This window comes from Tauraco erythrolophus, chromosome 2, assembly GCF_009769465.1.
Source record: "Tauraco erythrolophus isolate bTauEry1 chromosome 2, bTauEry1.pri, whole genome shotgun sequence".
NCBI classification, from domain to species: Eukaryota; Metazoa; Chordata; class Aves; order Musophagiformes; family Musophagidae; genus Tauraco; species Tauraco erythrolophus.
Window position 1 is genome coordinate 90511923 of NC_141466.1, and position 12813 is coordinate 90524735.

A 12813-nucleotide genomic window follows, 5' to 3' on the forward strand; every position below is an offset into this window, starting at 1 on the left:
GTTACTTTGACTGCATCATCACAAGCCAGCACTACAAAATAGTAGCTTAATTACAAATGTAAAACCAGCTTTTTCATACCAGTTAGTCATTGTTATCTGATGCTATCGTAAGGACTTCAAAAAGTTACAGATAACAAAGTCTTCTGTAAGAATTACCAAGCAATCCATAAGGCCCCTGCAGGACTGACATTTTCCATGTGTTCACTGTAGAAAGCAGCACAAGAAATTCTTGTAAATGTACTACCACTTGCCCACAGGCCATTAGGAAGGAAAGAAGCTTTCTCCTGCAATAGAGTGTTGACATTACTCTGTCAGGATTTTGAACCCTTTTCACTAACAGCAAAATTAGTATTATGTACAACAATGGAAATAAAAGTAGGACCATCAGCAGCTGCCTTGAATTCACCATGGGTTTAGTCTTGTGCCTTTTGCTTCTCAACACTTTGAGGATGTAAACTGTATTTTTAGCAACGTTAAGTCCCTGTTTTAGCTGTTTATCAAGTACTTCCACTAGAACGGGTTTTTAGAGGTTGCAGGTAGATATCACTTACCTGAAGAACTGCCAAAAAAGCATTATTTAAGTCTGTGCCAAATGTTTCTTAGTCACTTTAACTTAGGAAAGAAAGATGTTCCAGTCAGTGTTATTTTGTAGATGTTCTGAATTATTTTAAAATAATAGATAATTGTGCCATTGCAGATATAAAAAAAATAACCTGTATTTCAATATGTGAACTTGATACAGAAGACAAATATAAAAGCCTATGTAATAAACTGTGAAATAAGATTGCTGAAATAAGATTTTTAAAACTTATCAAAATGGAAATGAAATGGAGTATATTCCATTTCAATCTTGTTCTCATTTAGGGAAGTCCACTACATTTTGGGGGAAAAAATCAAGCAGCTATTAATGTTTAAAAAATCCTCACCTAAATTCTGGCCAGTATCATATTGAATTTGAGTCCTAATCTTACAATTTGCAAGAGAAATTGTTTTACATTAAGAACTGCATAATCATAAGTATTTTTGAAAAACAGCTTAATATGAGCAGATGTAGTGTAAATATTTATAATATTTGATCTACCTGTTGGGAGATTTAAAATTATTTAACAAAAGTTACTCATTTTCATGAACTCATTTCAGCAGGGTTTGTGTTACTATAGCTGAAATTTTTACTGCCTTTTAAGTTTCTTTTGTTTTGAACTAAACTATATCCAAGAAAAATTTTAATCTGCTTTACCTTGGATGATGTAGCTTAAATTTTCTCTCCTCAGAATACTTTTTTCAGAGTGTCAGGGGGGTTGGAACTAGATGCTCTTTGAGGTCCCTTCCAACCCTAACCATTCTATGATTCTATGATTGTGTCCTGTCATGTGCAATGTCTGTGCATCTGTGGTGAGTCACCATTAAGAGAGGTTGAGCCTGGCACCTCTCTAACTTCACATATGAGCTATTCCTGGAGTTAGAACTCTCAGTTCTGTTATCTGGGGCTGGATCTAGCAGCTAGTCTAGTGTATATGGAATTTATGTAGAGATGGTTTAAAATATGTTTCTAAATAACAAAGAAGGTTATAAATTTATACAGAAAATCCTTCTTTATCTACCCTTTTTATTTTTGTCAGGATACTACTTGGATCACTGAAGGTCATTTCCCACCTCAGCTGAAATGAGTCATGGATGTAACTGAAAGGACAGTCATCGTCTGGGATTATAAATCAATAGGGAGTCAGGTAGTATGTTAGATTAGGCGAATGTTAAAGAGGAAGACTGAGAAAGATTAGTCTTTGTTTTCAATGTACCTTCACATTCCCTTTGTCTAACAGGATGAAGGCATTAACTTTTGGCTTTGTAGGAACTCTGAAACAGTGGAATTTATACCAAAAAAGGAATACCCTTTTCACACCAAATGGGTTTATTAGACTCTCTTAAAAGCTTGGAAGAGAACAAAGAAAGAAAGAAACAAACAAAGAAACAAACAAACCCCCAAATAATTTATTTTCTATGTATATCTAATGCATATGTGTGCACATGTATAACTAATGTGTGTGCATTTGCATGTGTATATCTCAGAATCTATTAAGAAGCAAGGGGCAGGTTTCCCAAGGAATTCAACATAGACTCCTTTGAGGTAACTTTCTGGTTTAAAGAAAATATTTCTTCATATCCTGTATTTTGTTCAGGACTTTCCAAGTCCTGAGCAAAAGCATCTTGATGTTGACAGTGTAGGTCCAAACAGTTAAAGTTTTCTTGAATGTCTTATTACAAAATACAATTTTTGCAAGGATTTCTGACCCATACCTTGTATTTTTTCTCCTGTTTCGAGGCTTTTCTCAGCAAGTCTGTGTTGGCTGAGAAGATCAGGGGAAGCAAAGTAAATATTTTAGAATAAGAGCAAGTCTTTGGATTTTTATTTTTTTTTATGGTTCTCAATATTAAAAGACCTCTTCTCAAGCTCAGACAGTCAATGGAAGTCTTTCTGCCAATCGAGTCGGGCTCCTGGGAAGGAAGACTCAAAAATCCATTCTCTAGTCATTCTCCAGGTTTCCTCCAGTCCTTACATCAGTGAGAGCTGAAACTGTCCTATGGCTGAATAGAAGCAGTTCTCTTTCGAGACCGCGGGAATAATATATAGACAGTTCTATATTTGTGTTACATCTCCTTAATATTTCTGTGCTACACAGACAACACTGAGGCAGTTAATTCCTATGGCATGTGAACAGTTGCCAGTTTAGGTTGGCAACTTAATCAAATAACAGATGGAGTCAGGCAGTAGAACCAGTAAACTGTATAATGCAAATGACCCAAAATCTCATTCCAAGGACTTCTCATTCTAGCAAAATACCACAATGGCTTGCAGCTGTATTAATTCCCACTATCTCAATTCCTGAAAATTTGAACAGCTGCCCATATAAGTACACTTGGTACTCCCAGACTGTATTAATATTTAGGACTCTGATATAATTTCTCTCTATGCATTACTGCAGCATTTTGTGGTTTGAATAATTCTTTAATTTCACTATTTTTCATTTTCTTGTAGACAGCATCTTATTTTTGAACAGGAAACCATATACAGTCTTAGAAAATATACCATTCCACTTAGCATGGTGAGATCCTCCATAAAATTCGTAATTAATATTTCCTCACTGACACGGAAAAAGCTATCTATGAAATAAAGCCTCACTGAAATCCTTAAAGTTTAATTTTAACTTCACTTGGTGATGATCTTCCATGAGTTTCTAATACCAGGAAAGGGCTATCACACGGGCGATAGAGGACAACTTGTAAGTACATGACATCTGAAAAAATAGACCTTTTACTTTATAACTCTTGCAAGATGCCATCCTTTTGTATTGAAGCTGTCTTTTCCACAAGCGTTGTTAATACAAACAAAAATGTTGCTTACCTGATTAACTGTTTTATTAATGATTACAAACCTGTAAAGTAATTTTCTGTCCCTAGAGAGGTCAATGACTTCACATACTGTGGAGAAGAAAAAGTCATTGTCACTGGGGCTAAGTATTGGGGTTTTTTTTCCAAAAGATTGTTCTGTTAACATTTTTTCACAGTTAAATAAAACCAAATAAAGCCGCTTTAGTATCTTAAGAATTTAAATAATGGCTTCTGTCTTAAATGATAGGAAACAGAGGATTTGCTTTTAGTTGCTGGGAGCTTCACCCTGAAAAGATGCAATTCCTGACAGGAATCTATCGAGGACTCAGTATGAGTTTCATTCAAGTATCATAAAACAGGAGAAACAGTATGTTGAACTACTCTAAGGCACTTTTCCAAGTAATGGTTGTGACTGTCATGGCCAGGTTACACACATTACTCCTTGCAGTATCAGCAGGGCTCCCATCCTTTCCTGTTACACTTTGGCCACCATTTCCTGTCTTAAGCAATCACATTGGCCCATCTTAATAGTTTCTCTTGCTCTTCTCACTGATCACATTTCCCCAAAGCTTACTATTCGTTTTTCCTGCGAAAGCAGACTGCAGAAACAGCAGTCTTACCTGTTATCCAATAATTTTATGAGCCTTTCTATTGCAGTGGTCATATTTTATGCTGCAGAAATGTGGCTGGAGTACGGCTGCAGACTTGTTTGTGTATTCTGTCTGACGGATAGTGACCTGAAGTGACATCAATGCTGCCTATCTCCAAGTGTTCTGTATGAGAGTCTTGCTTAACACTTTGTTAAAAATTGTTTTGAACAATGTATCACATAGCAATTCTTATGTCTATATTTAACAAGAATTAAAAAATGGCCAAGGCTCCGGTGTTCAGCCTTGACGATATGCAAGACAGCAAAACAAATTCTAGGGAAAAAAAACAACAACAACAACAACAACAACAAAAAATCCAAAACCAACTAGACATGGGAAATAATGCAATACAAGCTGAATTGTAGCAGTGTACCAAAGGGAAAACTGTGACAGATATCAAAATAAATATCAGACAGTTCTATTGATTTTCTAGACACAAGATTTAAAGGGAAAGTAATAGGGGTATAGGAAAGTTATTAGTGAAAATTCTGAAGTTCAGCCTTGAGAGAGATCTTATTTACATTGAATACCTTGTCACAAAAAGTAGCCTGGAGAAATTTACTGGTGACACACAGAATGTGCTTAGTATTTCCTACAGGAGGATTTTACTTTAGTAATGAAAACAGAGTGAAGGGTCTGAATAGGATAGAAGGTCAATTACACAGGAACTAATAAAAGTCTCTGTTACACACCAAAAATTCTTATAGAAATAGCAGACGAAGAGAAATATCTGGATAAACTTTCTAAGAAAATAAGAACAGCTATGATAGGCCAGACCAAAGGTCTGCCTAGCCCACTATCCCCTCACTGACAGTGTGCAACAATAAACAGCTGTGGCAGAGTATAGGAATAGGGCAACCATGCGGCAACAGTTGCCCTGGGTACCTGTGTTAGCTGAAATAGCTGTTCCACAGGTAACAAAGGATTAACATCTCTGAATTTGACCAGAGTAAAACCTCATGTTGTACTGGAATCCACCATATGGTTGATATGAGCCATGTTTGAGATAGATTAGCTGAATTTAGAAAAACGGTGGGGGAAACTTATGACATAGAGAGTAAACATATCACACAGAGACTAAAAAAAGCATTTTCTATATCCTACCAAAATGGCAATTAATGAGAAATACCATTTCTGTCTATAAAAATATCAGGAGAATAAATATTAGGGCAAAAATTAGAGCAGTGACATTCTGGAAGAGTCCTCTGAATAGTGGCAGTTGCAGAAAGAAATATCCTCCTCCATTTAAAATGGAACTCGAAATTTTTGAAACAGATAGATTGCATATTTATCTGTGATGGTTGGAGGCTAGACGTGTAATGCAGGACTCCCTGTCCCATCTAAACAGCTACCTAATCAGAATAGTTTAGAAGATGAGCTTTCTCAATACTGCATTTTAATTTGTCGTAACTTTCACTGCATGAAAGTACTGAAAGCAAGGGCAACATGACAAATGTTTAATAATACTGTGTTCAAGAACTCTGTAATGATGGTTTTGAAAAAGTGTAAGAATTGTACTTCTAACAATCTTCCAGACTATTCCTGGATCATGACATTTACATACCCTCAATTTGGAATCCTTTCTTGCTTGTTGACCCACTGGCCTTCACCTTGTTATTAAAAGAAATCCTCCTGCCTTTCACTCTTATTCCAAGTGGTTAGCCCTGCTGCTTCCCCTGAACATAAAAGGAAATTATTCCTGAGATGGAGTATTAAGAGTCACAGAAGAGAGTGGGAATCCATGGCCAAAGACAATGACAGGATGGGATCATCTCTTTTGATTTCACTGTGAAGTTTACATCAGCCAGGGGCTACTGTGAAGCTGCCTTCAGAAGCTGAGCTTTAGAGTTCAATGCTGTATTAATAAATTACACTGCTCACAATGGCACAGCAGTCTGTCAGACTAGAGCACACTGTGTTTGCCTCTGCATCTTAAAAGCCATCCCCCTCTCTCGTCTGGCTGAGAAACTCATGTTGACGATCCACTTAATGAGAGAATTAAACTGTTTCAAATTAATATAGGCTGGTCTTGTTGATTAACAAGCCTGCAATTTTAACTGTAATATACTCTAAAAATCAAAGACCAGAGCAGATAAATAATTCAGGAATCATAATATACGATGACATGTGCAACCATTTGTGAAAACTATGTTTATAAGTCACATTCAGCAATTAAAAGAAAAAAAAAAATCCAACCTTTGATTGCAGTCTAGCTTCTATAGTATCCAGTGGGGATAAATGTGCCAACCACTTTACTAAGCCTCAATCTATTGTTGTTTAGCCAGGTGTTTATTTTACAAATAGTATGCAAAATACCACAATATTATTATGCTAGGAAGTAACTATTTAAAAAGTTATGTTTTAACACCCTTGCTCTTTCATAATCTGTTGTATTTGAATACACTCATGAGTTTGCCAATACTGTGACACAGCCTAATTTTTTCTTTCAGATATTTGACATTTGTAATAATGAATAAGAAAGATACAAGCAAACCTGGTACAGAGCTCATTTTTCATGCTAAAAGCTAGACTTCTTCAACCAATAAAATAATAAAAGCCTGATAATGGCCTAATATATGGAGCCCTTAGTAATTTACAATAAGTTTTATGTGTAGCATTTTGCATTAATATTATGTTGAATGGTAAAATGATATGATTTTCCTCTTACTCTATGTCCATTTCAATTCCAACTATGTCTTAATCATAACCTCAGGGAACAGCTACAGTTAAATCAAATTATGGATGCGTATAAAAGCTGGAGATGATCAGTTTTAAATTATATGATACATCAACTTCTAACTCTATTATTTCTTCAAATTCAGCTATTGTTCTTTTGTGAGAAACAAAGTAGAAGAAAAACTATTATTGATTTCTAAATCTAGATGTAGCAGCTTAAGACTGACAACAGGAAGTCATCTGTGCTTGCTCAGTATCCTTGCTGTTTTCCTGGCACAAATGAAGCAACTGGTAACATCTTACATACATATTTATTTATTTATTTACTGGCATTATACATTGGTATTGACATTTTCGGGAATTCCCAGGAATCCTAGTTATAGAAATCATATCCCAGGACTCACTAATACTAGTCCTCACAAGCATAAGCAGACTCTTTTCCATGATGCAGTCCAAATTTAAGAACATATGAAGATAGACAAGGTAGCACAAATAAAGAAAGAGACACTGGTCAATATGATACACATATGAACTTGTGTTAGTTTACCAGATGTCTAACTGTTCTGAAGAGATGTTGCAGACATTATAAGCCAAAACTATTTAAAAGGTAGCTTGAAGGAAAATGAGTTGTTTTAAAGAATAAGAGGTCCTTCTGTGTGAGAGGAGCAGCATAGAAGGAAACCAGGAGTTTTATTTTTCTTTTCTAGTTTATCAGAGGTTGCCAAGCTAAGCCTAGAATTTTTTCCATTAAAAAATACTGTTGTTCTCAAGGGAGTTTCCACACTACTGAAATGAAGAGATCTCAGCAGACTTGTAAAACAACACCAATTGCAAAATTGTGTGAGCAAGGGAGAGAACTTGACAAAGGATCACTTCTTCAAAGAATGCATTGGAATCCATAACATCTATCTAGAATAGAGCTGTAGTCATAGAATCTGACTTTTTTAAAAGCCCTAAATACATGCTTTCATAATTATTTATCTTGGAATGTAGAACACCAAGCCGAGCCCATTATGATTCAAATCATTAATTTCACAGAATCTTAAAAATTTGCTGTCTGATATGTAGACAAATAATTCAACTTCTTCAAGTTTTTCTTGAATGTGCTTAGTACTCCTGCCTTCTGTGTCAAGATTCTGAATTCTGGAGGCATATTTGGAGGCATATTTATTCCAGTAAATGTTCCAGTGAAGCAGTGAAGCAGCAAATGTGATGACCAATCTGGCATTAGTCCAGAAAGAGAGGAGAGAACATGCCTACTATAACCAAATTCACCATTATCTCAACATCAGTAAAAGGAACAAAAATTAATCCACTATTTCACATAAGAAGCAAAGCATTTTTAATGTAAGGAAAGGTTTTCTTTCCTAATAACACTTGTTCTTCCTATTAATAACTGAAGTAAAGGACATTTATTAGTGATTCTATTCTTAGAAGAAACTCTGTGCCACAATTAATGGGCATTATCCTCCCCTCCATTCATCTGCCATCACCTCAGGAATATAAAGAACAGAGCAATAAGGAAGGCTAAGAAAGATCCTATTGCTCGAAAGCGCAGCAAGTAGGTAGTTGAGTTGGTCAGATGCTATCAACAGCTCCTACCTAGTTCACTGTCATTTTAAGGCATGACAGGTTCCATTTGGGGATGCTAAAGGGCATCTTGTTGAAGCAGTGTCTGTCCCTTCTGATTATAACTGATCTCACCAGTCTTACTAGGGACTCCTGTCTACCATATTTCGTGTCCTTCTGTTGACCTCATGGAAGGTCTGCAAGCTGTCTTTTACTCCCAGGGTCTTGTTTCTCAGTAATGTGTACTGGCCTGGTCAGAAGGGTTCTGCTAATTTATGGACATGCGTATGACAATCTAACATAACACCTGAGGAAGTGAGCAGGAGCCCAGCACATTCCACAGTTTCCTCATCCAAAAGGGTTTCACAAACCTCTTGGGAAATTATAGCCTTTTAAAGCTACTTTCTGCCATGCTTACAGCACAGACAGCTAATCTAGAACAGTTTTGCCTGAAAGTGCCCTTGAAAAGAAAATTGCTCCCATTCAAGTTACTCCTGATCAGCCACTTATCCGTGACTTCCCTTTCCTATGCAGATGTTATCCCTCCATTGTGCCCGTACAGCTGTTTGCATGGTTGCATTCTCAGTCACACTTGTGAAATGATCTGGCATAAAACAAAATTACTTTCTATTGTAGCTATTTTAAGAGTAGATAATTTTTTTCCAATGAGCATCTCTCTAAATGAACATAAACATAAACATTAACAGTGCAATCTATTTAACTGACAGGACAATAATGTTTAATGGAGGAATAGGGAGATGGGGTGCTCCTAAATGAATCACATATTGCTGCATTAAGAAGAAAAGGAACACATCTCTCTAGAGTGAGGGATTGACCAATGACAGTAGGCTGAACAAGCTTAAGATCCCTGACGAGCAGACTGTAAGAGGTGACCTTCAACTGTTCTCTTTGTTAACAAAATTGAGCTGAGCTTCACAGTCTGGAGGTTTCGTGAATGTTCTTTTGGGGCATGTACTTCCTAGACTATTTTTTTTGGCTTTCTACACTTCATTTTAAGCCAAGAGAAAACTAAAACTGAAACTGAAGTCTAGATAAAATGTGGCTGTTTCATTTACTGTGTGTCAAAACAGAGCGCTCAGCTAACTGCATACAATTCATACAATTGCAATATTTGCCAGGAATTGAAAGTTAAAATATAAACTAATTTATGTCAAATTTGAACTGGGCTCCTGTTCTCTTGAAACTCGTGAAAAATATGAACTAGGTACAGTTGTGTTTACATCAGTATGTAAATCCAGGAGTTAGCTAATACATTTTTAACATCTTTGTGTTTTGAAACATTTACGGAAACTGTTATGAAAATAGTACCAAAAGATTACTCTATAATGCAATCAAGGATTATTCCCTGAACTGTACGCAATGTTTGAACATACAAATAAATATGAAAGACCTAATTCTCATTTATTTCAAGACAGAAAATCACTCATCAGCAGTTATTGTTTCTGTCCTCAACTTTCAGGTCTGCTCTCCTTCCTGTTCTGCATGCCCACCCTCTTCCATAGAGGTGGTCATTCCTTTGTTTTCTGGCTAAGTGGTCACAAATATTGGTTTTACATTTTTGTGAACTAGATCTTTGAAGGAAAAAAATTTGAGCCCCAGTTCTGTTTCTAATAAAGTATTCCTATGGGACTAGCACATGTAGTCACATCCAGCATCCCTGACATTTGTCTAGCAAAATAAAAAGGCTTTGAAAAGTAAATCAGTTATGTGGTTTTAATACACGTTTGGGGATAAGCTGGAATCCAGCTCTTAGAATGAAAAATTCACATTTTTATGTGGCAGTTGCCTACATGGTGAAAGCAGAGACTTATCGGCACTAAGCTCTCCATTATGAAGCTTATTTGTTATACCAGTGACTATTCAGTCTCTCTGACTATAGATATTTTATTTTTTTCTTTCAGATCATAACTGTTTTGTTTGTGGCATCCTGCTATTAATAGTAGGCCTACAGGGAAGCTATCAGGACACAGATAGTGTCACGGAAATTGTGACAAATGAAAAAGATCATCCTGTCATGAGCCTTTCCTCTGCAAAGGCAAAACACTTTTCTTAACTGCACAGAAATCAATGGTATAAATGCAAGAAGGAATCTGGTTTTGGGTCACTACTTCTGATAGTATCTAGTCCTATTCACATTGTTTATCAGTTCATTTATTTTAATAAAAAGGTGGAGTTTTAGCTTATTTCTCGTGTCACTGTAGGATTAAACATTATGTTCTTTAGGTAGATGTGTATGCACAGACTGGGGTATTCTTTATACTGCCAAGGTCTCTATCAGAAATGCAGTAAATTTCTGCATATTCTGTGTATTTTTTGTTTCCATTTCCTTCAGGAAGTGAGATGTGAATGACAACAGCAGCACCTTCCCAGTCAAGTTTAGTTTCTTAATCCTCACCAGGCAAGGTAGTCCTTATTTTCTGACATATGTGACCATAGTGAAAAAGTTATAGTTTTACAGGTGGACAATCACAGCTCCTATGAGAGAAACAGGAGAAGTTAAAGAAAGACGGGAAATTTTTATACATCATACAAGAAAAACACAAAAAACCTTGCATGCAGACAAATTTATCACTACTTTTAGCTGTCCTTTAAAGGACTTGAGAAATGGGTAATATACAAATGATTTATTAAACTTTTACTGCATGTGCACTTTGTACTTACGAGATCTGGCCTTGGTATGAGCCATTACTGTATTTTGTGGAATAATATGCATGTCAGAATGTCCTGGTTTTGACTGGGACAGAGTTAGTTCTTCTTTTTGGCAACTAGAAGAGCTCTGTGTTTTGGTTTTATTCTGGGGTTCGTTATGAGAAAGTTGGCACTGAGACATCAAGGACCTTTCAGCTTGTCATATTCTTGCCAGTGCGCAGGAGCACTACAGGCTGGGGGGGAGCAGAGCCGGGACAAAAGGTCCACAACTCCCCTTATGATTTGAACTTAGACTTAAGATTGAGGGCCAAACTGGTCGATCGAGTATTCCATATCGTACAACGTCATGCCCAGTATAGAGATGGGGGTTGACCAGAAAGAAAGGCTTTTGCTTTTCCAGGGGCTCTCACTCGTGAACTTCAGAGTGCTATCTCTCTGTCTTGTTCTCTTTTCTGGCGTCTTGCTGGTCAGGATTGTGTTGTCAGGATTTACCTGTTTCTGGATTGTTAGCCAGGACGGGACAGGTGTTGGTCACCAGGTGGTGAGAATTTACTCTATGCATCACTTGTTTGTATATATTATTACCATTATACACATATGTATTCATTATTATAATTGTTATTATTGTTATTATTATTAAATTCTTCTTGTCTCAACCCACAAGTCTCCTTCTCTTTTCCTCTTTATTTCTCTTCCGCATCATCTGGGGGTGGGGGAGGGTGAGCGAGCGGCTGTGTGGTGTTTAGTTGCTGGCTGGGCTAAACCATGACACAGAATTAAGAAATTATTTTGCATCTGTCCTTCTCTACCTCCATCAGTTCTTTTGTAAGCAGACACATGTTGATGATATTTAGTACTGTGGACTCAGTGGATTCTGTGAGCATCGCGTATATTTTTTGCTCCAAGCAGAGACTTTAACTGCTAAAGAGATAGATTATATCTTTTAAAATAATTTCTTAAAATGTTTTGAAATTAGAGTAATATGTTAAACGTCCTTGTCTTTGTTACTGCCTCATGGGTCAGTTAATGGGAATGGCTGGACAACTGAGAATAAGGATATTCCTGTGAAATACATTCAGGAACCTTTTAGAGAATTTCCCAAACTGTTTTCTTGTTTAACTTCGATTACATATATTGCACATAACTTCTGGATTTCACTCCCTAGAACTGCAACACATTCGTTTCCTATGATCTGTTACATATTACTTTACAAAAAATAAGAAGAGTTAATGCTGGATAGATGGATTTTAAGATACTATGTGAGCTACATTACCAGGGACTAATAGCCATGGAGGCAGAAAGATAGAAAGCATATTCTTCCTGACTGTATTTAAGAAAATCAAATAGTCTTTTGGTAGTCAGTTTTCTTTGGTATGTTTTGTACATAATATTAGCTTTCTATATTAATGAAGTGTAAAAATGTTTTAAAAAAAGGATTCAAACAAAGATTTTTATTACCTTGCTTTGCCCTCATTTGACCTCAAAGGACTTTTAAGACTGAAAAGCCATACACAAATGTACTCACAAGAATATCTCCATATCTCATATGTAATTGATTTACACTACAGAGTTCAAAAGTAATGGATCACATTGGCTTTTGGTTCCAGACTTCTGCTGCAGCAAGGGTTTGCAGTCTGAAAAGTAATGGCTGAGTCAGGGGCCATTACTAGGAGATTCAGTTGATGGTGTCAGCCTTAGTTTGATACTATAGAACATTAATGTATGCCATAGTTTAGACAGAAATGTAAAAATGAACCAATCCTACACCATGGTTTCACAGCACTAGTCCAAAAAAAAAAAAAAAAAAGAAATCGCAGGAGGATTTGTATCACATGGGAAGAACTAGTTTACAAATTGTTAG

At 36.3% G+C, this 12813-nt stretch overlaps 1 protein-coding gene across 1 annotated transcript in view; it reads left to right on the forward strand.

The window, feature by feature from the left end:
• Positions 1 to 12813, forward strand: part of WDR64 (WD repeat domain 64) — a 62504-nt gene that overhangs the window by 19794 nt on the left and 29897 nt on the right. The window contains 3 exon segments of the mRNA XM_086626109.1: positions 3332 to 3513; positions 10205 to 10273; positions 10275 to 10338. Coding sequence (XP_086482235.1) covers positions 3332 to 3513; positions 10205 to 10273; positions 10275 to 10338 — 315 coding nt within the window.